The 27,788-nt window shown below is 39.5% G+C and overlaps 1 protein-coding gene across 1 annotated transcript in view; it reads right to left on the reverse strand.

Annotated features, from left to right (window-relative positions):
- The window catches only part of kif26ba (kinesin family member 26Ba), a 75,563-nt gene that overhangs the window by 35,977 nt on the left and 11,798 nt on the right, over window positions 1-27,788 (reverse strand). Inside the window, 3 exon segments of the mRNA XM_020938965.2 lie at window positions 3,944-4,148; window positions 10,769-10,917; window positions 15,708-16,301. Coding sequence (XP_020794624.2) covers window positions 3,944-4,148; window positions 10,769-10,917; window positions 15,708-16,301 — 948 coding nt within the window.

The following is a 27,788-nucleotide window of genomic DNA, read 5'->3' on the forward strand; positions in this document are numbered from 1 at the left end:
CTACTTGAATGAGTGGTTAAAATAACTACTTTTGTCCCATAGTAAGATTTCAAAATTTTTGTTTGCTTGGTTCTTAAACCATATGGCGATGGGTTGGAAAGGCTTGGTGGGCAGCAAACAAACTTTAAAATACAAAATTTCCAGTGTTTGTCCAAACTACACCAATACAGCAAGCTACATAGGCAACTATGAAAATCTAGCACAAAAGCACCCATTGGATTAAAAAAAAAATAATTTTATATGTTTATGTAGTTTAAACTGCAACTTGACATTTCAAGCCTGATGCCTGTTTTCCAAACACTATTCTGCATACAGAAGTAAACAGCAGAATGAGTACATGTTTTGTATTTTTTGATGACATTTGTTCTCGTATCCCACATTCGTGGCAACATTGACAGCATTACACTATTTCAGCCTGAAGCCATGGAGGAACAGAGAGGCTGCTGCATGCCCATAACAGACTCATTTAGAAACTAGACACAGACACACACAGCCCGCTCATGACATGGGCACAAACAGCTTGTGGCCTGCAGAGCCATCCTAGTTGCTATTAAAAATTGATTAGCTGTCATAGTATCATTCTCCTCCCCAAGGTCAAGTCCCAATCGGGGTGTGCATGTGAAAAATGCTTGGCAGGAGATGAAAAGGCTGAGAAGTCCAAAGTCCTTTACTGTCATTCACAAAAGAGAAGAAGAATGGAACAATACAATAAGAAACATCCATGATCTTGATACGAGCTGTGGTAAGGAAAAAGGTTCAGTAATTATTATACAGTAAGATGACTTTAATTGTAATTGGAAACATTTTAGATACCACAACCTCCATCAGTTAATTTGTCTTTACACAATTAATCACCTCATTTTTGTTGAGGTTATGTCAAGGCTAGCTCTCAAAACTAGCTCTGAAAAGAATCTTATGTGGAAAGAGAAATTTTTCATTTATTTAAAATGTTATTACTATACATATTTTTAAATTTTTATGATCACAAAATGTATTATTCTCTGGATGTGACTGTGGTGTAGAGGGTTTAGTTTTTGCCAATCATCAACTTGGCCCATTTTCAACCCTGATCAAGTCCCACTGGATTGATTTCATTGACTTTCATGAACCTTTTAATTTTTATGATATTTGAACCATATTATTATTCTGTTTCCTCATCATTAGTTTATTCAGAATTGTATTTGATTGATACATACATCTGTGAGTAATCTTGTATTGTTCTGAAGGCTTAAGTGCTCAGAAAATGTCTGTTTTCACCTACCCCCAATCTCTACCCATTGCTTCTGCAGTTTTGAACCTGTCAGTAGACCTGGTTCTATTATTTAGCCATTTTAGATCAATATTGCAGTTTATAATGAACAAAATCTAAAATAATGAACTACATACATTATAATTTATATTTTATATTACTTATGTTAAGTCTTAGGAAATAACTGAATACATATACTGAGAATAATATGGTGCATAACTTGGTGTAAAAATATTCAGAATACAGTACTTTGATTGGTCCAATACATTTTAATGCAGGTTTTCAGTATTCTGTAACTCAATACATTTTCGAAATATTATTGTCTGATTATGCTAAAAGAAGTGCTACAACCTGCTACAATGGATCTTGATTCTTTCCTGGAAAGCTTAAGGTATATTGTGCACTGTCCCTGTCTCATTAAATAAACTAACTAAACTCATTTAATACTAAATACCTTGTAAAGTTTATTGTCTGTGGAACATAGTGATGTCCAGAGTCTAATTTCCCTGACTGATACGCACTGACTTCTTGCCATCAGTGAAGTGGCTGGTGGCTCCACAGTGGCTGATGTGATTAAAGACAGAAGGGGCCTGTCAACATCTGACAAGTGCAGGAATAACTTGGGGCAATCTAAGGTACACATATCAAGCAGACTGATCCTTGCAGGGATTTATATTTATTTTAAAGTCCCTCCTCACAAACAGCAGCCCATTTGACCTGTACCGGCTGATTTCCCCTGGCTTTAAAAAGTGACATCTCAATCTGTTTTGTGTCATATTAACACCGCTAAGCCTGTGTACTTTACAGGATGTATTGTAGATGGACCAGGGGCTTTGTCACTTCACATATGTCACGCTTTGCAATAATCCATTGAATTTGTCTGCATGGTACACTACAGTATGGAGCTGGAGAGTGTGCAAATGGCATTTCTGTGGGGAGCCGACCCCCACTGCAGGTGACATTTTTACTGGAGAAATGTCACCACAGCCATTTGTGTGGCTGTGTACATGCGCCACTGACTGGATTGTGTGTTTTATTGTATGCAAATTTGAGTCTGTGTGCTGTTGACGTGCGCAGAGTGTAATAAAATGCAAATGGTAAAATAACATTTTTACTAGACACTTTGAGGAGTAGGTGATGAATGTTATTCAAATCATTTTCAAAGATATTGCAAGTGTACAAGATTTGAACAGGGTGTTATTATAAAATGGAGCGGATCAACAAAACCAGTCCTAATTTATGCTTGGTAGGACTGGTTTGAGAATGGGTGATAAGAAGAGATTTGAGTCCAATAGCAGGCCAAAATCTACTTTGAAAATGATGCCACCGAATAATTGCCAGAACTACTTGAAAAATGTTGCCTTGTTAAGTCCAGTGTTGAGTGCACAATAACAGATGGTATTCCATGTTTATTCTCCATATTTTATGCATTTTCTATCAGCAGCAAGACAAATACAGCGAGACTTGGGGAGGCTCTCAGTCAAAGCGCGGAGGAGGGGGGCACTGAAAACTCATTACATGGACGATCAATATTGCACACACTTGAGGAGCCTGAACCCCCCCACGTGCCCAACACACATACCCACACATTTCATCAACCACTGGCAACGGTGACAAATGACTTCTGTCAGGCTGAAACGCGTTACCCTGGCAACCATTTGGCTAAATTTCGGTATGGCAGGTAGGTGTCGGGGGCATTCTCACACTCAGATAAATCGGCCAAGGTCATGATGAATATATTTCAGCCGACTGTATTGAAGCCCCCCTTTATGTCTGTGTCACTTTAAGATAACCGATCGCCTCACCTCTCCTCACACTTACAAACCAAGAGAGTGGCAGAAAATTTAAATGTATTAACAGACAGATGCATTGAGCTGTTATGGATCAATACTATCATTCATGGATGTGTCCACACTGTGCATTAATCTAATCACTCAACCCAATATTTACCCAATCCTGTTTTTGTTCAATGCTTTTTAGACTTCAGCTGCTCCAGAGGGAAATTTCTAGCTCATTAACAGAAAAATGAGTTGCAATTTTCAAAACTGTCTCTTGAATTTACCATTTATACAAACAGCAGAAGCAAATAATTCAAGATACTCAGAGCCAGTCACGCATAGAAACCAATACGTCTTTGTGTAAGAAAAAACGGCACAGACAAAAAATTCCTAAATAACTAAAATGGATTTTTCAAATTATTTATTGGCAATATTTTGAGTAGGAAGGCTGTAGATTTGTTTGAAAATGCACTCATTATTTACAACAGCAGCAACTTGCACTACATCAAAGGTGCCTATAACTTTTCTGGTAGAGGGTCCAGCACCTGCACCTGCTTGAGTCCAGGAAGATTAGCAATTTGCCTGCAATGTTCCTTATAGCATTAAACTTACCTTGTATTTATTTGCAGGTGTAAGAAAAACCTTGAAAAATATGCACTTTTACTGTGGCTTGCTACTGATCTGACCTGTAACTTGGCCTGATGATGTCACCTGTCTCCATGGACATATAAAGCAATAACATCTTCATTAAGACAAGCAGGTGGCCTACACTGTATAAGAAAAGCTACACAGTGGACCTTTACCATTGTTTTATTTTTAAACTTTATGGATGTCATTCAACAATATGATGAAACAATTTTGAAATAGCACATTTTGTCATGTAAGCCTATAGGAAGGTTAGTGAGCCATGAATTACCTTGCCAAGCCCAGGGGTGTCTTTGATCTTGTTGGCGGCACGGAGCAGGCAGGGTGGGGCAGGCGGAGGTGCCATGAGTAAGGCTGAGCTAAAATTAGTCGGGAAAATGTGTGGGTCACATGATGCTATTGATGTCACAGGGGCTGATGCAGCCGTGCTCTTCTGCTTCTTTTTCTTGGATGTGAGGTTCAACTTTTGGGCCGCTCTGAAACCAAATGAGAAGATCAAGAAGTCAGTGATTGTTTGTGGATTTGTGTGAGCATTTTTAATGAAACATAGGACTGAATGTATATATAGTACACATGAAGGAATAATTATTCTTGTAGATTATTCTATTGAGCTAATTGGAGTTCCAATCACACTTCTGTTTACAGATGTAGAAACATCTGGATTGGTGTGGCTCATTTAGCAGCATGTAGTACAAATATTAACAAATTACTAAAACAGCAATTATTTGGGGAACAATCCTATTAGATCCTTTTTACATAAACACACCAACACCATAGTTACATTCATTATTAGTTTGTCCCTTCTTTGAAACTACAACCTGATGTGTTAACAATTCTGTTATCAGGGCATGTAACCCATATCAATACAATTTTATTTGTCAACACCAACCATAAAACCAACCATTTAATGTAGTTCAGTTTACTCACAATCTGGCCCATAAGATGTAAGATGGTAAGAGAAATTGCACATATAAAAGGGGCAAAACACAAACAGGCATAATAAAAATAATGGACCACATGGCAGACTCACTAACAGTATAATAAAACAAACTGCTTCTACCCCATCCACTCTCACATATATTTATACAACATTTGGAGGAAAGAAGAAAAGAGGAAAGACCTCACAACCCCACAGTCTCTCTGTCAAAGAGGCATATTCTCACACCATTGGCTTTCAATTAACTGCAGCAGGTTACAGTAATGGGAGTATAGAGGGGTTGGGGTAGTTGTGAAGAAAGAGGAGACAGAGATGTGGAGTCAGTGACCCGTTGAACGATGAAGCACTGCGCTGTGTGAGAGAGGGTCTCCCTGGAGATTTGAGTTGGGGTTTCCTCCTGTGGTCCCCGCGGGGGGCAAGTGTCTGGAGTGGTCTACACTACAACATTAATTGCTTCCTCACAGTACCTAGGACTAAGCTGAAAATTGTGCAACTGATGCGATAAAAAAGCCATTACACAGTTTGCTATTTAAATGAAATATTCCATTAGATAATGAGAATGCTACCTTTTAGCCTATAACTCCAAATATAAAAGCAGAGTTCAGTGATTTGCTGGACGCATACCCCATAATAAAAAATTAAGGATGCCTCAAATGGTGTCCATAAAAAATACATAAATTCATCAGACCAGGACTTGGGACTAACAACAAATTGATTCCAAGTAATGACAAGCTAAGACAATTCAAAACAAAATATTAGATCATTTGAAAGGTGCAAAGTCCTCAAAATGGCGTCCATTATCCTTAATGTCATGTGACTGAAACCCATATTGACCTATGCTTTGGTAAAAAAAACAGAAGCACCATTGAAGAAACCCTCTTTTTCTCACACTAAAAATCTTGACATAATTGCACCATTCTATCACAGTGTTTTCCACAACTGCCCACTCTCCTTCAATAAAACCTCATCCGTATTTGTTGTAATGGCCCCTTATTCTCAATGCTGCCTCCTTTCTCTTAATGCTCCTCGGGCTGACTGGTTTAATCTATGGCACTGTTGAAGCGTACACCACATACACATACACATACACATACACACTCACTCTCTCTTTCGCTCTGCCTCAGTAATTGGTGATGTTTAATGACAAGTGGCCAGGGATTTGGGATGAGTGGATCTATTGCAATCTCACCCTAAAGTGGAGGACCCTTGTTTTCCATTCATCACCTCCCTCTCAATCTCTCCTTCCTCTGTCATCCCATCTTCTCCTTTTGCCCTGTGTCTGTGTCAGTCACCATCATCATCGACCACTTTACTGCTAATGTTTATCTTTTCTAATACAACAACATGCCCTTTTGGTGTTACCTATTCCCATATATTATTCTCTCATTATTTCCCATCTATCCAATAGAGTCCTTCATGCCCTCCACATATCCACTCATCCATCTCCCAAGCTGTTCTGCTTTCCTTGCAGGTATCGATCAGTCAGTCCATCCCAGGCCCATCCATGTGTCTCCCTCTTGTTAAAAAGCACTAGGTCACACACACACACACACACGCAGATAAAACGCACAGTAACAAGCAGGCTGTGTTGTGCATCTGTCCTCCAACCCAACATCCTCCACTTTCACATGTGTGGAGTTCAAAGAATCACAAGAAAAGGCACACAGCTGATTTATGGGGCCCGTCTCAGCCCTGTGTTGTTGGCCCAGGAGCTAATTACATTGTATTTAACAAGTTGTCAGTGGGAAGAGATAGAAGGACAAACAGAGATTGTGTGTAAGTGTGTAGGGATCAACAAGCACAATAGCATTTATGTGGTCTGTGGTTCATTCAAGGGTTGTTATCAGAACGTGTCCTGTTTTAATTGTGATTCTTGTACCTCAGAAATTGATTTATGAGTCTTATTTTTGACCAACAACTATGGCACAACAATAGCATTTTGGGTCCATGCAAAAGCCAGATACTCTTTATTTACCACTACAGTGCAAAGCATAAAATTAACAGTATTTTAAGGAATTAACAGCTCATAGAAATGCATTCTTTCACTCCTAATTTTGTGTATTTAGCCCTTAATTTGCTGGTAGCTAATCCGTAACTAATGTGAAACAAATGTCTTTTAGAGAGTTACACAGAGAGAGAGAGAGAGAGAGAGAGAGAGAGAGAGAGAGAGAAAGGGAGAGAGGTAGAAACAGAAAGACTTATGAACTTATAAACAGAATATAAATTGCATTTGTTTAATCCATGACAAAATATTGAACCTTAAAATATTTGATCAGTTATGTCAAATTTGGTAATATAACCAGATTCAAGAGATTTATTATTATTTTTTTTTAATAAGAGCAGATACTTACAGGCTTTTAATGTTATGTTATGTCATTTTATATAAAAATAACTCTTTTCTTTTACACCTGTACCACACAGAGTAAAATCTATGGTACCAAAGTGTCCAATATTGGCCCAACAGTTCCCTTTTAATTGCTTTCAGTTAAATGCCACTGACAAAACAAATGTATTAGCTAGATAGAGCATATGCTAATTTGTTTGACTAACTACTCATTTAAGCTATCAATCAGGCATTGCTCACTAATTATCAGTACCTCTCCCTAAAGTAAAGACATGTCGCTGATGGTAAACAGAAGCGACTCCTCAGTGGATAACCGATCCGATATCCCTATTTCCCTTAACAACGCCTTCCCAATTCAGCATCTCCCAAGAGTCCTATTCATTTTCTGCTCTACCTACAGCTGCACACCACCAGTCCAAATCCCCAAAGATCCAATCTTTGGAGCATGCAGAAAAAATTCCAGCACTGATAGAAATTCCCTTCCCCCCGCTGAGGGTGAGCCGCACCAACACACAGGCCTAATGTGTGTAGCATGTCTCTATCCTGTAGGCCAGTCCCCAGAGGGCCACTGCTGCAGTGGGAGGTGCCGAGGTACAGTGAATTGACATATTAAAAGACAGATTGGTACTAATGAAAGAAATTAGTCATATGGATATCAGGCAAAGAAAAGGTCAGTGGAGAAACTGTAAAATTGTATGGAAATTACGGAATGTCACGGTGAACTGGTAGATTAAGTAAGAAGGCATCTGGCACAATATGAATGTGCCAGCTATAACAATACAACATAGTGCTGAGCTCTGACACAAGTTATGATTTGAAGTACTTTGGAGTAAAGTTAATTGTAGCAAGATTTTCCAGGAAAAATGCAATATTTAAAATTTAAGATTTTGCCCCCTTATTGTACAATTGTGCTAGCCTGATTCATCAGTCAGTTTCACTTCATAGAAACCATCTGACCTGTGTCAGAATTCGTTTGCTCGACGGTAGGCAGGTACTTTTTTAAATTTAACCAATCGCTGCTATTTGAGATAAAATAAGATAATCCTTTATTGTCTCCCATGGGAGAAATGTATCTTGGGACAGGGGGTAACATGCTTTATCAAAAACAGGACAACACAACACAAAGCACCACATAAACAAACACCATAGAATAAAATAAATATGAGACCAAGTATGACCGCGAGTGATGCACCAACAGGACATTTAAATCATTCAATCATGTCATTTGGTCATTTGGTCATGACATATGAAATGCGCCGCTAACAGGGCTAACTGGTATATTAAGCTTTTCCCAAATCCCGTAGGAAAAAGGGCAATAACATCTTTTCCCTTGATAAAATTCACCAAACGTTCTCTTTGTTCTGGCTTTAAATCCTCGGTCTCGGGAATCGTTGTTAACACAAAATATATGGCTTTTCGCTGATTGGCTGGTGCCTGAACTCACACTTCCGGGGTTTTTGCAAACCGTCTAGTGTATTGGGATCCCTGACCTAGTCGCTGAAGAGAAATGAAATTGAGCAGAGGCACTAGGTGGAGCCAGCCTGTGCAGCTATAAGTATCAATATATGAATTTTGTTACTTGCATCTATAGATTTAAATCAGTGCTCTTTTAATGCTGGGAAATATGGCAAACATTTTTTTGATTTTTTTCCCCCTCACATCAATCAATCATGATTTGACTCCAAAGGCTATGCCACAGCTTACAGGAGCAATACCTGAGTAGCAAGACTTTAGAGGATAACGGCGATATCTTGGACATAAAAACTGATGTAATAAGACTATTTACCAGTTGTATTCAGCCCAGAAAGTATATGAATTTCTATTCATACAAAGCTGTTCTGTAGTTGCTTGAGGGATAAATAACAGCTAACACATATACACAATAACAAATTTGGATCAGTTTTATCTTATTTTGTTTTTGTTTAAATTAAGTAAATGCTGTTTTTAGTCTCTGCACTACTGCATATTATTTTCTGTAAAGAGCTGGAGATGGAGATAAAGTGTGGAAATGACATTATTCAAAGACAGATTGCAAGTATTGAAAGAAATTGCACATTAACTATGTAAAGCAAAGGTCAGGCATTCAGATGATCGTTAAAAAGTAGAAGTTATAAGGGCAGCCGTGGCACAGTGAGTAGAATGAGATGGAGGTGAGAAGTTGAGATCAGGTGAAGGCAGACATCTTGGACAAAGGAATTTTAAACTGTAGAGTGAGACATTATAATGAGAGTATTTGTATGCGCTCCACGCTTAGGCCAAAACAGTCACGGGATTTTCTGGCGATGCTCGACTACATCCATTGATCCCAAACACACATTCCCATTTCCATGCACACAGTGGACAATCCACTATCCTGGGCTAACATGTCACACTTTTCGAGCCCCTTTTTGCCAATTAAAGTGGAAGGTTTCAACATATTTTCTATAATGAGAGCCTGTGAGTGACAGCTGGTTAGTGGATGCACACAGCCTTTCTCTATCCAGTGACACCTGCACCATTAAACAAACACATTTTTACACTTACAGAGTTAATGCTCATAATAGACCAAAAGACACATGTGTTTATTTAGAACCAGACTTCAAAATGGCGTTTTTACTTGACAGTTAAGGGTCAGGAAAAGTAGGGCTGGTGCATTCCTAAATTTAAGAGTTACATCTTGAGCAGGGAACTTTGACAGATATATGGCAGCAAGCGCACCAGGGAGTGTCATTCTAAAGGACATATATAGCATTATCTTTCAACGCCCAAGGTGGGAGAATGCAGAGGTGGGGGAATTATAGAGAAAGGAACAGAGAAGAGAAGAGGGAGGTATCATGACTTAAACCATGTCATTATATTGGACGGCTGGGCAATACGTCAGACAGTGTGACATCCTGATAGTCTTGTGTTAGCCATAAATAATTTACACCTTCATTTTAAGCCTGCTATGTTTATTCATCAATTATTCATCCATATTAGGTGAGTGGTATTTATTTTCTGTCTGTCATGTTTCGCGGGTTCTGATTGCAAAGCTCATCACTGTATGGAGTCAAGATTGATTTAGTAAACACACAAGAATATGAGCAGATAAAACAGCAGACATAATTTAACTAGGGATATTGAAGAAGCAAACATTTCTGAATATGATTGCAAAGTAATAGCTTTCTTATTTCATGGGCTCATGGTGCCTGTCAATCCCAAGCCTAGCTAAATACAGAAAGACAGACAGAAAGGGCATCCAAAATAAAATGTTTGAAAATATAAAATAATACTTAATAGAAAGAATGACAATCCAGGTCATCGTTTGTGAGTCCCAGGCCAGGATAAGTGGAGAAGGGGGTTACATCAGGCAATTACTGCACTCTAGAGGGTAAATGGGCTATGCTGTGGTGGAAGAAACTATAATTAAAGGTGCATTAAACCTGCCTATTGTCATGGTGACAAGCAGATGATGCCACCAAGTTGAGTTACAGATCAGATTTGTGGAGAGATGAAATGGCTCACAGGTATTTTTGTAGCACCTTTTTGTAACACCTTAAAGTGAATAAAATGAAAGATAGATGAGCTTAATGGTATACTTGGGAACATCCAAGCAAAGCAATAACATATACAGGGAGAACACATGTAACAGACCCTCCACTAGACAATACATAGTGCACATTTGAAAGGGACCAGTGTGTATAGAAACATCCATTCAGAAAACACCTCATAGCTCTCATTCAATTTAGAGCCACATTTTTGCGAATGCTGCAATGAAGATTGAGTCAATACATAAGAAGAATAAGCACAAACTAAGTAAAGTGTGTCCAATATTAATGCAAGCATGTGATCTGTACCTGGCAAAAAAAGAGGCAGCTGCAGAGGTGGTGGAGGAGGTGGAGGTGTGGGAGGGGGAGTTTGTGTGCGGAGAGGAGCTGGTGTGAGAAGGAGAGCTGGTGTTGGAGCGGCTTTCACACCCGTCTTCTCTGGAGGCCTCGGAAAGCACCTGGGAAATCTGAGAGAGAGAGATGGAATATTATAGCACAGGAGTTTTACAGCTATACAACACCAGCAGAGGAATTCTGTATGTGTAGGTTTCAGCTACAGAAATGTCACAATATCAACTTTAAGTGTAGAAGAAACATCACAAGCATACACAATTATTGATACCATAACTAAACAACAGTGATTCACTTTCATTCACAATGTCTCATAGATGACCACAATGTGACCACCTTTATGATCAAGTTAATGTGACACAAATAGATTAAAAACATTTAGGTTTACTTTTTAGAGTATAGGTCATGTATAGATGTGACCTGGATCATGATTATCGATTAACCAAATAATCTTGACATAGTTCTAGCAATCTACTGTCTTCATTCAGTCATCCCATTTAGAATTCTATTAAACTGATTTATATTTATCTCAGTTATCTCCCATCTTATTGAAAACTATTTACATGTCATGTGATTGTATTATGGACGGCAAACGACAAGGTCAAAATAGCAGTGAATAAATATGGACCTCGTTGGAATTCAATGTCCTCATTCGAGTGTCCCACATCAAATTTGGATTTGAGCACAAATTGATTTGCATATTATTTGGCATAGATTTTAAAGCAACTGTTTGCATTTGTCCTGGCATGGGACCAACACAAAAGGCATACTGGCACTATATTAACCCCTTAAGAATCTTTGGCTATTGTATGTAATATATACTTCCAGTACAGTATAGAATGAAGTTACCCTTATTTTCAATTTCACTATCTGAGATGCACGTACTAAGATAAAAGTCAGAGGGTTAATATGTCTAGATGTATAGTGCATAGTAAAGGTCTTATATGTGTCTGTATCTGAGGCACTCCAAAACTGGATATGGATTATTGATTATAGTTCTTTATAGGCTGCCAGAGGCCAGACACTGCAGCTCCTAAATCACAGCCCAGTGCTGCTATAAAGCTCTGATGTGAGTCTGTACATGTCCCTGCATATGTCTGTTGTGTCCGTGTGTGCGTCCGTGTGCATGCGGGGCGACCCCTCTGCACCTGTACGTGAGGGTGTGTAAATCACTTTGTTGAGCGCATATTTACAGCTGGGGGCTCCGGGGGTCCAGGGCACGCACTCGGTGCCTTGATAGATTACCCACTGGAAATGAGATGCCTCTATATGGTTTATGGGCCATATTCCCTCTGCATTTACATCCATTCTTATTCAATGGAGTGCACCAGTGTAGTGCCTAAACACCTGAACAATTGTTAAATATTTGTTCTCAAAGCTATGTAAACAAAAACAATTCCACTGTGGGTTATTTGGCAAACTAATAACTAAACAGTAGAGGAAATTTTGCATTTTCAATATAAAGCAATTCTAAAAGTAAAGTGGAATGTGTCAAATTTTGATGAACTAAACCTTTTTATACATGGCATTGCACAAACATTGTTATGTGTTTACAATATTCCAACATTTGCTACTCTGTCTTGGAAATAAACCAGGTGGCCAATGATTAGATCGCCTATCTACACTGTGCAGTCTCGAAACAAGAGACCCACTGTTGTGAATCTAATGCATCCCACTCACTATGCTATCTACAATTTGCACTATACTATCTCCAGATATCTCCATAAATTATGTGAAATATCATTAGATGAAACTTTAATGCTCCCGGTGGGGAGATTAGGTCATAGCAGCAGGACAGACAATGGCTTAGGTAATAGCAAGACAAATGTGGCGTAGAGAGAAGAGGAGGAGAAAGTGAAAGCACAGCATTAGTTCTCATGTGGGACACGTACTGTAGTCTGAAGACTAGGGCTGCTGCTGTCTGACTGTGATGAATTCAATTTCAGATTTCCCCAGAAACACACAGAACTGAACTTTCACACAAGATACATGGATTCACAATTTCACAAACAGAACACCTATTTCCAGAGCTCCTCCAAAAAGGTAAATGCTAACATATTCATCTTCATTTCAACAAACACCATCTAATGACATCCTCCCTTTTCGTCTCACTTACATCCATGAATAATTTCAATTGAACCTATGCATAAAACAAAGCTGTACTAGACCAAGGTGGAGATACCTAACATGCATGTCCCTCTTTCTCTCTCTCATTCTGTGTGTGTGGTCTGTGTGTGTTATCATGAGAATAGTGGAGATCCAATCTGTAAAACAATCTAACTGCTTACTCCAGCACAATGGGACCAGGCAGAGACACACAGAAGGAGAGAGGGCATTTATCATGAAAGCACTATACTTTGTACAAACAAGTATCCAATACCACCATTACACCAAAGAGATGGAGAAAGAATAGTGGGACACTTTATACTTATTGGAAGCTATAGGCGCTCAATGTTTAAAGATTCTTGTAACATGATTTCAATTCAATATCTCTCTCCTCTGCAACCTCTCCAGTGCTATTCTTAAATCCTGTTTTTTTTTTTTTTTTTAATACTTTCGAGGGGAGAATGGGTGAATTTGTAGTAAATATAAAACATGGATAGTGTCACCTGCTGAGCAGCTGACCGAGCAAAAAATTTAATGTGAGCTATAACTTTACACAATGGAGCCCTTCTGTCTCCCTTGTCATTGCCTTTTAATCTGTATCTTTTTTATCTAGCATCATTATGTTATGCTGTATAAAGGTCAGGTTTTAATTATTATCTCATTTGGTGTGATTTGTTGTCATCTTAAGATGGCTATTAAAATTAACACATAATTAAAACATCCAAGGACACCAGTGTTTTTGAAAGTGTCATAAACCCATTGACCCAGGTCATGTCATGTCGGCATCGTCCTACATGTGTCATTGTGGAAGTATGTTTTACAAGAACATCTAAAAGTCAACCAAATTACTATTATTAAATATTGAAAATGGTACAAATTAATTTTCCTTTATTGGCTATATACATTTGACCTACATAAGTCTTAATTTTCTGTTTCAAAATCTATTTTTAGCAACACTCTGCTCCTATCTGGTGCCCCATGAGAGAGTCTATATGAAAGTGATTTATTATGGTGCTATGTTTCTCTATTGTTGCTGAAAAATCACTACTGTCAAAGTCAACAGCAGAAACACCCCTTTTACAGAATACAAAATATTGAAAAAATGATTTGACAAAAGACTAGTTTAAAATGACAAAGCAGAGTTTTCTTCCGTCAAAGAGCAGCTGCAAAACATGCTACTAAAACATAATTTCCCAAGGAAAATCCTCAACAGTTTCTTTTCTTAACAATAACTGTTATTGTTTAGTGTTTATCAGAATTCAACCAAGCGTGTATTTTTTGGAAGAAAATACAAGCCATGATCATATGTCTACACGATCTGACTGCTATTACATGCTTCAATTAAATAGAGAGTATACAATAATGATTTGAATGATGATTTGTAGATGGGCAGTATATTGGTTTCTGTTGGGAAGTAACTGAATACATGTACCTAAATAAGTCTATTCTGGTACAGTTACTGTTTCATTTGGTGGAATTCAGAATACAGTTACTTTTCTAAAATATAAAGAACCCATGGCAGTACTTGATCTCTCATTAATGGGGGAAAAAAACAACAACAAAAAAACAGAAAACACTACTCTTGTGGTGAGTGCATTCAGTCATTTTTCCTTCTCCAATGAGTGACAAGAAATTCATAACAAGCAGCGAAAGCTATTTTTAAAACTATATTATGTTTTCACACTATAATTTAAATGCCACTCGGTGTAAGTATTCAGAAGTACACAGAATACAGTACTCTGATTGGCCCATGTGTCATAATGTATTCTTCTCATCACTGATTGGTTCTGATATCGGTATCAGTGAAAATAATTTGCTCAGATATTTTTACATCAAGGGATAGTCAATTCATTATTTTACTATAACTTAACATCAGTTTGTGTGCTGTGCTATGGATCTTAATATCGGTATCGGCACATCGGTTATTGAGTACAGCATATCATATTGTCTTATAAAATCCATATCAGACCATGATTTGATGCTGATATCTGCAGGAATAGGAACAAGTCATTTCTCCTCCGTAATGGGGGAGGCTATAGTGAAAAATCTGCCTCATAAGACACATAGAAATAAAGCATAAGTACAGGAGGAGCAGGGGAGTACAGGACTGAGGGAGTACTGGGGCTATGTGACATAGTATCCCAGGAGTCCTAATTATTACTGTATGAATTATTACATGTATAGAGCATGTGTGTACAGAGAGGTACTGATACGCACACACAGCCTTCAGGTCCCTCACTCGCCTCCGGACCACCATCACCCCAGGCACTTCACCACCCTCTATCCTCCGGTTTTATACTGCTCCCATTGTCTCTACTGTAACAAGTTAGCAACTGAAGCGACTCCTTCTTGCTGCAATATTATTTGAGCTTTGCTAAAGTCAGATACATGATGAATTTGAGAATTTTTCATATTTTTAAGAGCTCTAATGATGAACACTAAATAGGTTCAGTCAGTGTCACTGGATTTACAGTTAGAGCAGACTCCCAATGAGGGTTACATCATATTCCATCCAAATGACACACTGTTGCTGCATTGTTGCTGCTATTTTGACAGAATACTTCTATCTCCAATGTCCTTTCTATGTGAATAAAAAATATTACATTAGGTTTACTTAAATATTTTGCTGTAAATCACCAACACTCTTATATATGACTTAAAATACATAGTACATTTATAAGAACTAATCATTTGTTGTGGGTCAGTGGGAAGTGGATTTATAATGACCTTATAATTAGAAAATGTGAGAAATACTAATTTAGTGTTTACAGTGGATGTGTATGTGGCTCACCTGATATGGGTAGAGTGTGACTCCTCCATTACTTCGGTTCAGAAGCTGGTGGGCCTGTGGAACTGCATTACTTCCATTATTACTGCTATTACCACTGTTGGATCCAGAGCTATTTACTCCAGTCTGCTGCTGCTGGAGGCTGGCTGCCTTCCCTAAACTGGGTGAAGCACTCCTTCTCTCTCCTCCACTGAGGCCGAGTGAACTTGGCTTTGACCCAAGCCTGGTCCCTGGACCTGGAGAGTTCAGTCCCACAGGAGGACTGCAGGAACGCCCATGAATGGGGCTTGGTGTTGGTGTATGATTAGGACTTGGGGAGGGGGACTGAGAAGAAGCATACGAAGATCCAGCAACAGATGAAACAGAAGATGGGAAAAAAGCCGGTCCTCCTGAAGATCGTCCAGTGAGAGCCGGAGGTGACGAGGTGGGTGACAGATCCCACTGGTCGAGGGAAAGGACAAGACGCACTGCTTCCTGTTTAAGCTGGGTCAGGTGAGTCGCACACACATCACAACGGCTATCTCGCTCGTTCCACGCCCGCCGAGAACTGTTGGGCACCTGCAGTTTGTCATGGAGCAGCAGCGAGAATGAGGGATCCTGAAAGAGACAAAACACAACAGGTCAGAAATTCACATTAATATGAGACCAACATTTAAGGTATAACATTAGGACTGACAGGTAATGTTAATATGACTATGTCTTCAATGTAGGACCTGCTTGTAGGTGGTGCATTTTCTCTTGTTTTAAATCTCTTAAGAAAATACTTTTAATGTGCTAAAATGTGCCCATAAATGTCTTGATGAGATTCAAGTGTGGTTTTAGAAGTTTAAACTGCAGATGATATACTCTATATTTAAAATGTGCTTATCTCCAAAACACCAACTGTAATATTATCTAGCCAGCTATCGCTATACAACATTTTTTTCTTGTTTGAGCAGATATGAGTGGGTTGGACAGAAGCCACATTATTATTATTATTATTATAGGGCTAAATAAAACTGCACACTGTGTAGGAGGCTTCCTGCATGCAGTGGATATTACCCATCAGAAGTGGTTCACAACGGAACCAACTGGACTGTGTGGGTCAATTCTGCAGAAAGCCAATATAGCTCAGAGGTGGTCAATGTTATTCTGACTTAGTACTTAAAAGGTCATCTCCCTTTGCAAGAAGCAAACATCTCAGGCAAAGAAATAACATCTCCACTGAGACATTTAGCTTCACCAAAAAAGTTATACAGCCCCACTTTAAATAAATGGCTGGAGTGTCTGATTGCCCATTTTGTATTCACAGAGGGAAACACTTGAGAAAATGTTTGTAGGTGACATGTGAAACCTGTAGTAGAAAAAAGATCACAGATATTGTAAGTAAGTCATGACTGTGAGTATTTATAGAAAGCACCAGGAATACAGAGTGTAGCCGCAGGGTTTGATTTGTAAAGATCCACAGAGGAGCAAACTCAAGTACACACACCTCCTCAGGCACTAAAGTTTAAAAGAGCCAGGGACATGGAGGCTGCAGACATCAGACATCAGAGGTATACAATACTACAATGAACAATGAGGTATACAGAACTATAATGGTATACAGTATCACAATGAACAAGTCACCTTATCTTTCTGTTTGTGTTCCAAAACCAATACAATACTGTACAACAACTCCATGTTTTACTTTAACAGTTAAACCAAATCAGATTTCATAATTTTGGAATTCACACCTTAATCATAAAATAAAGCTACTGTATATATACATTTCGCTTTAGAACATGATTTGCAAAGAAATAGCCAGTGAATATAAGTAAGATTAGATAGGTTACATTTCCCCTTAGCTGGGGTCTAAGCAATAATCACATCTTTGTTCCTGCAATGATTGATTTAATAGCAGTTTAAAGTTTAATACCAAATCAACTTTCACAGAACACAAATGTATGCACTGAGAATACTTTCCATGTGTGCTTAAACAAGAAGAAGTGTGAATCATTAGTTATACAGTAACATAAAAGTGAGAAGATTCAAATAATTTTACTGTGTAAGTGAAGTCCAACAAAGGGAGGAGCAAGATATCCTGACAGAAATATGCCTGCCACCAATTGTCCTACACTGGTCTGTTGATTTTGGGTCAACAGCTCCATGTGTAGAACAATTATAGTGTGGCTTTAGGGGCAGCATGGAGGTATTTGTCCAATTTGTTTGTGCACAAAACCAAAGCGGTTTGTTTTGCGTGACTGTGTAAGCACTCGGAGCATGTCTGAGTTTCCACAGCTAATTGGAGCCACTCGCACAGACCACAGCCACTGTAAATGCCTTGCTATTAGTCACTACAGCTCAAAATATCTAGTAGAGTTCATTAAAAATCAATTAGGATTTGATGCTCATTTTAAATACCTTCGCTAACAGTAACAAGAATTTAGCATAAATTGTATAACAGGCTACATATAAATCATGAGACTAAAAATAGGAAATAGGAGTGCACAAGATGTATAGAAAAATACTGAGGATTTCTTTGTGTCCATTCAAATTCCTCCAAACATCTGTGGTAGGTGTTCGTGCTGCTGTTAACAGTAATTATTCTTTCGACTCTTTTTACTGAAGTTTCACAAACCTAACATTAGTCAGTAATTGTGGCTATTTCAACATACTTTTCCTTTCCAGCTATTTTAACAAGTTTGAAATAATGACAGTGTTTTGTTTCCCATTCAACTTGACCCTGTATTCTCAGGAGTTCATTGAATTGCATTCATTCATAATATCTTGTTTCTTTTATATTTGCCAGATTACAATAAAATAAGAACTTTGTAAGCTTTTTAAAAATTTATTCACTCCTCAGTCACACTTTGTTGGGGTAAGATTCTCTAGAGCCACATCTGCCCTGGGGCTGACTTTCACAGATGTACTTGTCGCCATCCTGAACAACTCTATGCCTGTTATGCTGGTAGTGACTTTCCAAAGACACTTTGGATTATTGGGTAAAATGGGTAAACTGGTAAAATGTATATTACATACAGAAAATAGAACACACCCTCCGGTCCCCCTTCTTATACAGAGGGACCACCACCCCGGTTTGCCAGTCCAGAGGTACTGTCCCCAACCGCCACGCGATGTTGAAGAGGCATGTCAGCCAAGACAGCCCCACAACATCCAGAGACTTAAGATACTCATGACGGATCTCATCAACCCCCGGAGCCTTGCCACCAAGGAGCTTGCCAACCACCTCAGTGACTTCAGCCAGGATGATGGATGAGTCCGCCTCCGAGTCCCCAGTCTCGGCTTTCTCCTCGGAAGACGTGACGGTGGGATTGAGGAGATTGAGGAGTATTCCTTCCACTGCGTGACAACGTTCCCAGTCGAGGTCAAGAGCTCTCCCCCCGCGCTGTAAATAGTGTTGGTGAAGAACTGCTTCCCCCTCCTGAGGCGCCGGATGAGTTTTTGCCTCTGCGACCACATGGGCTGCAGTGCGCTTGGCCTGCCAGTACCCATCAGCTGCCTCAGGAGTCCCACGAGCCAACAAGGACCGATAGGACTCCTTCTTCAGCTTGACAGCATCCCTTACTTCCGGTGTCCACCACCGGGTTTGGGGATTGCCACCGCAACAGCCACCACAGACTTTACGTCCACAGCTACGAGCGGCCGCATCAACAATAGAGGCCAAGAATGAAGCCCACTCGGACTCCATATCTCCAGCCTCCCCCGGAATCTGGGAGAAGTCCTCCCGGAGGTGTGAGTTGAAGGCCCTCTGACAGAGGGCTCCGCCAGACGTTCCCAACAGACCCTCACTGCACGCCGGAGGTCAGATGACATGACTACAAAGTCGATCTATCGACCTCCGGCCTAGGGTGTCCAGGTGCCATGTGCACTGATGGACACCCTTGTGCTCGAACATGGTGTTTGTTAAGGACAAACTGTGTCTAGCACAGAAGTCCAGTAACAGAACACCGCTCGGGTTCAGATCAGGGAGGCCATTCCTCCCAATCACCCCTTTCCAAGTGTCACTGTCGTTGCCCACATGGGCTTTGAAGTCCCCCAGTAGAACAACCGAGTCCCCGGTTGGTGCACTGTCTAGTATCCCTCCCAAGGACTCCAAGAAGGCCGGGTACTCTGCACTGCTGTTCGGCCCATAGGCTGACATCACAGTGAGAGACCTGTCCCCGAACCCGAAGGCGCAGGGACGCGACCCTCTCGTTCACTGGGGTGAACTCCAACACACGGCAGCTGAGCTGTGGGGCAATGAGCAGGCCCACACCAGCCCGCCGTTGCTCCCCGCGGCCAACGCCAGAGAAATGGAGAGGCCAGCCCCTCTCAAGGAGTTGGGTTCCAGAGCCCAAACTGTGCGTGGAGGTGAGGCCGACTATATCTAGTCGGTAACGCTCAACCTCCCGCACAAGCTCAGGCTCCTTCCCCCCCAGCGAGGTGACATTTCATGTCCCCAGAGCTAGTCTCCATGTCCGGAGATGTAGTCGCCGAGGCCCCAGCCGTCGACTGCCACCCAGATCTCTCTGCACCGGCCCCATATGGATCCTCCCGTGGGTGGTGGGCCCACGTGAGGACGTCACTCCTTCGGGCTAAACCCGGCTGAGCCCCGTCTCTCGTCCCTGTCTATATCTCTCGGTTGGCCTGGGAACACCTTGAGGTCCCCCTGGAGGAGCTGGAGGACATGTCTGGGGTGAAGGAAGTCTGGGAGTCCCTGCTTAGACTGCTGCCCCCGCGACCCGGCCCCGGATAAGCGGAAGAAAATGGATGGATGGAGAAAATAGAACACTTATATAGCTTTACTGTTCTGTGCTCTAGTTTTTCCCCAAAGAATCTATGTATGTGTACCTTGTAATATCATTACATTAAATTGAAATGAAACATACATTATAATCAACCTCTATGCTGATTGTTAACTGTGATAAATGTCACCACCTCTCTAGTGCATTGCAAACGGCGTCATTACAGTCTGTAGTAACAAGGATAATGTAAACCTTTACACAGCTCTTTTCTGAAGACATTCTGTCCTCCAGTAGACCATAGAGCAGCTTATTTAAATATCTCAATACATCAGGCCTGAGGGAGCCGGAGTATGTACAGTATTAATCAAATTGATGTCTGGGCTCTTTGCCTCTGTGAAGCTTAATCAATACATGAGTTATGGAGATGCGCTGTGTGAATCTGCGTGTGTATATGTCCAATCAATACTGAGGTGATGGGCACAGGTTATCTCTGGACGGATATAGACTGACTGACTGACAGGCAGACTTTACATCACAGGACTTTTTCTAATGCTCATAGGTTCAATCAAAGCTCCTCAGTCAAAATGTTTTTTTTTTCTTCTTCTTCTTTCCATGTGATACATAATTAATGTCTTCAAGGTACAGATTGGGCATAGTTGTCCTTTACATTTATAAATGTTAAACACAGGTGATTTTAGATTAGCAAGATAAGGTTTAGCTGTGGTCTCTTATTAATTTACTGCATAGATGAGGAAAAAGTCTGAGGAAAACCCGACTTAACCTGCCACTTGAACCCTACAATAAATAAAAGCCCTGTTACTTACATTTACTCAATGAAGTTCCTGTATTTGGAGTGAAAAGTTATGTGGACATGTGCAGGGCTCTCACAAAGTAACGTTTCATCTATTAGTTAAATGCAGCCTCTCAAAGTGGGAGCTGCCTGTTAGGCTATGTCAACAAACCACACGGCCACAAGCCCCACACACACGCACACACACAAACACACACACACAAACACACACACACACACACACACACACACACACACACACACACACACACACACACACACACACACACACACACACACACACACACACACACTAGTGGCCTAAACCTTCATGTACATGTGTATTTATAGATAAAGACAGCCTTGTTACTGCGGTGCACTAAGCAGCAGAGCCAATACAAGGCTTTCAGCAGTTTTCAGGCATATGTAGCTTGCATGGAGTTGTACATGCAGGCTCCAGGCAATGGAAAACTGGGCTTGAACATGGGGTAAACATGAAGTCAGGATTAGCAAGTGGCTGGGTGCAGGCAATTCTAAAGTGTCAATTGTGTTTATGCATTTATTCCATTTTGTAGGGCGGTGCATCTCGTCTCTTAGCCAAAGGTTATGGCACATATTTACATCTGAAAATGGTTTGGTTGGTTCCAGCATGACCTCTCCAGAATGCAATATTATGACTATGGAAACACATGAAATTACACACAGCAGTAGCAGAGTATTCGCTCACTAACACATAAGTTCCATCCGACCTCGAACTGGGTAATATGGCAATTTCATGTATTGATCAATCTTGACTTTCTCAAAATAAACAAATAAATATTGTGTCAAATATTCTCTATGTAACTTCTGAGTTAATCAATAATGCTTTCAATTAATTACTGACTATGAGGTGCTGTATACTAAACTACCACATTATATTCAATCAGCAATACAACGGTTAATTGATATATATTTGATTAGCGTAGGAGAGGGATAGTAAGTGGCAACACAATATATTGAACATTCTAGTTATGGCAGCATAATGTGACAGAGGGACCCAATTTTCATATCTCCCAGTATGTCTTAATTAGCAGCACACAACACATGGGGCAAAATAAACAGCTCGACATATAAATAGCAGTCCTCTGGTGCTGCCAAGTCTGGAGCTGTCCTTTATGGGGAAAAATAGGAAAAGTTCAAACTGTGCCAGAAAATTAGCAGACAAAGAAACATTGAACCTCTTCTGGCTTCTTTCCATTGGCCTAGTCACACACACCTGAGCACACGCCGTGAAGTGCTGGTCCTTCAGATGAGAGCCCTGTTGTTCCAAATTAGAGCGATTCGAGAAGGGGCAAAAACTGTCAAATCTAAACCAAAACAGAATTGGTCTGGAATGAATGGATACAGATACACAGTACATATTTAAAACTAAGTGTGTGGCAAAATATCAATGTATCGCAAAAATGTATTTGTTGATATAGTCTTAATATTGCGGGGCTGCTCGCTATGAGCATTTTTTGGTACATTTCACAGAAATTAAGCAGCACTAGAACTGTATTGCTTATAAAGAAAGTAAACATATTTATGTATGAAAGTGGCAAATTCAGTTTTTGATTACTGAGTTGATGATTAGTGTATTTTATAAACAGAATGTGCATGCAGTGGTTTTAGTTTATTATTACAAAAATAAAAAAGAAAGAGTGATGCACATTATGTACAATATATCATACTGTGAACCAGGTATCATATCAAATTGTGAGGGACCTGTGATTCCCAGCTCTATTTAAAACGATATTACAGTATGTTATGGAGATGTGCTCTGTAAATCTGCGTGTGTATGTGTCCAATCAATACTGAGGTGATGGGCACAGGTTATCTCTGGACAGATACAGACTGACTGACAGGTAGACTGATGTTACATCACAGGATTTTTTCTATTGCTCATAGGTTCAATCCAAACTCCTCAGTTAAAATGTTTTGTGTAAATTCTTCTTTCTTCTATTTAAAACAATATATCCAAATCTATTGTTTTAATTTGACCTGCCAATTCAGAAATAATGCATCAGATGAATTGCTGAGTCCAACCATTTTCTATTCATTATCCAGTACTTTTTCTTTCTTTCTTCAGCACTCCATAAATCTCAGCACTCTGCAGTACGCTTTCTCGATGTGGTTAAATTACTCGTGTAAGGGAGACAAAGGTACTTCTATTCTTATTATGCATGAGCAGCCAGCAGAGAGCCAAATGAAAAAGTGATGGTCAGTGCTGACCCTCTGCTGACCTCTGCGGATGAATTACTTATTATAAAAATCCAATTCAACCACATATTCTCCAGTGATGTTAACTGTGTTTAAATGTAAAACAGTTATCTTAACAGAGTATATAAAGCAACTGTTTATATTGTTTCTGATAACTTAATTCACATGCACATATATTTTACACAACTCAACTTTTATTTTAAAATGTATGTAAAAAAAAAAATATTAGAGTAGGATCGTGCAATTAAATTTTAGATTGAGATTCTGTCATTTCTAACTGTCAATGATATGCTTGGGTCTTTTTAAATGAGAGTTCTACAGCCAATCCTGTTAGCATTCTGTTAGTAGAATTTAAACTTGGAAGAAATGTGAGTATTTTTTTTTTTTGTTAAATGGCAATTATTAAAAGTCTGTATTGTTTATTTTCTGGAAATCAATACCAATCAATCTCTATGAGGGAAAACATATTTTGATTGTTTATTTTTTTTGATAAATACTTTTATCTTATTGCCCAGACCTAAATTAGAGAGGCATTTGGTTGATTACATAACATCAGCAAGTACCCTATCATCAAACATGTAGGTCTGACCCCTTGACCTTTGCTTATAAAATCACTGCCTTAACCTATTGCTCAAGAGCTTTAGACAGTAGCAGTGAGGTGTTGATGAGCATTAGATAGATGAAGAGACAATGTGAACAAAACTGCCCCAGGTCTGAGTGTCACAGCTCAAACCCTCAGAGAAGGAGAGTCAGTTACATCATGATGTATGTTACTATGGGCTGTGTAATCAGTTCCGCATGAGTAATGCATAAAGCACCCGTCCACTTTCCATACGCATTACCCTCAGCACCTTCACAAGCATATTTTACATATATCTACACATGCACAGGCTTTACGTTATAATACACACTATTTCCTGTGAAGAATTGGTTAAGTTACACTGTACTGAGTGAATGCAGTAAGATAAATTCCAAATCATCCAAAACAATTCAGCTATAGTGTAAAGTAAGAATGGACTGATTTACATTTTTCTATAGTAAGCAGAAACTCTGATCCTAGCCATTGTTACTGTAATATAGGTAAAATAGATAATGAAATGGGGGTGAAGAGCAAGGAGATGGTAAATGGTCACATTTTTCTATAGCGCTTTTCCACCTTCAATTCACTCAAAGTGCTTTACAACAAGGAACCACTCACCCATTCACACACCCAGTGTATGCAGACACTGTGGGCAAGGTGGGTTAAGTGTCTTGCCCAAGGACACAACAACAGCATTCATCTGTGGGAGCTGGAATCACACCAGCCAACCTGTGGGTCAGTGGATCTGACCGCTCAACCTGTGATGTTTATGTCGAGAGCTAGAATCAAACCGCCAACCTTCAGATCAGTGGGCGAATGCTCTACCAACTGAGCTACTGCCTCCTCCAAAGGAGAGACATTCAGATTATTTCTTTTTCTAAAATACAGTTTTTTTACAGCCAAAGTTTGTTCTCTAGGGGTCATGTGGACTGTCAACCTCTGTGACCACCACCAACTACACACAAACATAACAATGGTGGGTTAAGTGTCTTGCCCATGAACACGATGAGACTGTGCAGTGATTGAACCTCCAACCTTTGGGTTTGTGGGCTAATGCTTTAACCATTGTGCAACTGCCACCAAGAGGTCTTTATATTTTCCCTTTGCTAAAAACGTAATATCCACTTGCGTCTGCTCTAGGATTTGTGATTTCATGCAGAACAGATGCAGTTTCTCTCCTGCACCTGCACCGGGGACACCGGGGTGAGACAGTGTCATAACAGCCTGACAAACAGCAACGGTCCAAAACACAAAAGCAAATGAACGAGACAGGGAAAAATATGACACATTTCTAGCGTCTTGGGAGTTCATGATCTGCACGTTGGTCACCTGATGGAGATTGATGGCGTGTTTGGTGTGTGTAATACTGAATGATGGGTGTCTGCAAGAAGGCAAGGTCAATACCACACAGGTAATAAATGATCGTCAGAAAACATAAACAACAAGTGTCAGAGCAGCAGAGGTCAAACACAGGTCTATCTCAGTATCGCAATGAAACACACACTATACGTCACTCACATTCACATTTTTCAACATTTCTATTGACGTATAACATCAGTAACAGAAGAATAGAAGCAGCTCAGCAGTCCTGGGGTAGACAGTCAAAGATATGATAACAATTCTGCACTAGGTGGTAGTAAAAAATAGGAACTCATATACTAATCCATACTAAAACTACAGTCAAAACTAGATACTCATTTGAACAAGTAGGCTACCGATACTGAAAAAATATATACAGTAAATAAGTCAAAATGTACCTTTCTTCAATAGTTTTAGAAGGGTTTTGAAGGCTATATCAGAAGTAGTCCAAGACCAAACAGCAATAATAATAATTCTATTGTGATTGTGTTTTATTATTGCTGTGGTATCCAAATCATAATCAAGTCTGGAAATTTAGTATCACGACAACACTATGGCCGTATAGAAATGTGAAAACACCTCAACTGTTTAAGATGTTTCTGTAGGTTTTAGTTCAAGTACAGCTCTCTCTATTACCAATATCAATAAAGTGCATATCTAGCTGACTGAGAATATATCCAGTATAGAACAAGTCCTTGATATTCATGTTTTTGAAGTAACATCCTTTCATTCAGTTTACTATCTATAGATGCAGCAGGTTTCCTCTCCATGCCTTCTACAACACACAGCACCTCCCCCCATACTTCCACTATAATGTATGCCTTCTTTAATCGGCTTTTTAATTGGTCATTCCCTCAGATGGACCAGTAATGAGTGTGCACTGCTTATATGGTCACACATTTTACACAGAAAATCATTATGCATTACAGATGAGACTAATAGACAAACATTAGTATCAACCCACAAAGCACACACACTTCTCTAAGAAGATGACAGGCTTTATTAATAACAAAGAAAACACATTAAAATGTTTGTTACCATGGCAATGTGGAAAATTAATTAACATACACAAACTAAGTAGCTATAGGCGATGTAAATCACTTGCTGCATGGAGCCTCTATGGGGACTTCTACTGTGTGTAGTGCCTAAGAGGATGCCTCAGAAAAATGCACCAATACTGTTACTAGTATTGGCACCAAACAGAGAAAGACACTAAGAATTGGTTCTAGATATCGATACAGGGTTGGACCAGTTCATTAATATATTAAGCCTTTATTAACCCAGAGCACAACATAATGATGAACTTTTATTCATATGTCTGGCTGTTTTTCCCCCTTCAAACCAAAACATCTCAACAGGAAAAATACCCCAGCTAAGGTAGTCCTGACCGAGTGTATAAGACCAGGAGCTGGATCCCCACCCTAATAAAGCATATCTTAAACTAGAAAAAGTTGTAATGCATTTAGACTCTTTCAATGTTTTCTGGTTTCTAGATTACTTCCTTCAAATAATGTAAGTCATGTAAGGACTTGATGGGTCAACACTCCCGTTCAGATATGAACTAAATGAACACCATTGTGAGTCTACACTCTCCAGGTTTTGCATCCTCTAGAAATAAGGTCTTTGAGGATCTAGTCATTGATGTCTGGTCTACTCCTGCCAGAGGCTAAGCAAGCAGCTATGATTTCCCACTAACTACTTTAATTAATTGGCTTTGTGTTGTTGCCATGGATTAGTCATGGGTTAAGTGCTCATTAAACACTTTGTCCACATAGGAAAAAATAAAATCATCATTTCACCAGCAGGGCAGTTTTCAAAATCAGATGTTGAATCTAATCAAAAAGAGGCAGAATATTTAAAAAGATCTGCAAAGTACTGCACAAGCTTTCATCTAGGATTTATTTTATTGTGTACAGCATGTTGTTGGGGAGAAAATAGACTTGATCTTTACAAGTTAGCTATCTGAATACAACTGAAACACATACAAGGGGTAAGGGGTTTTATCATTCAATATTATCCAGTGTTTCTGTAATGCACAACTTTTTATAGTGAACAATAAACATTGCATGCACACAGGGACTACATTATAAATGAAGTACCAGGGCTGTATCTGGAAATAACCTACATAAATGGGACCTAAAAATAGTTAAGTAAATTACTGGGATCATTTGAAGAGTTTGGTTTCACCGTAAGGCTTGAGGAGAATGGCACATATGAAAATAAGATGCAAATATTATAAAGAATGTATTTTTCTTTCAGCTACCTGCAGGACATTTTAAAGCGGATTATATGTACAGAAATTACAACTAATAATCAACCATCAGCATGTGAGCATTTGAGACAAGTGGTTGCCTTATTGGTCATGTATTCAGTCAATGCCGTCTCCAGCTCAAGAAACTGCCTCAGATCTG

This window comes from Boleophthalmus pectinirostris, unplaced genomic scaffold (genome assembly GCF_026225935.1).
Source record: "Boleophthalmus pectinirostris isolate CB_2022bp ecotype Guang Dong unplaced genomic scaffold, ASM2622593v1 HiC_scaffold_19, whole genome shotgun sequence".
Taxonomy (NCBI): Eukaryota; Metazoa; Chordata; class Actinopteri; order Gobiiformes; family Gobiidae; genus Boleophthalmus; species Boleophthalmus pectinirostris.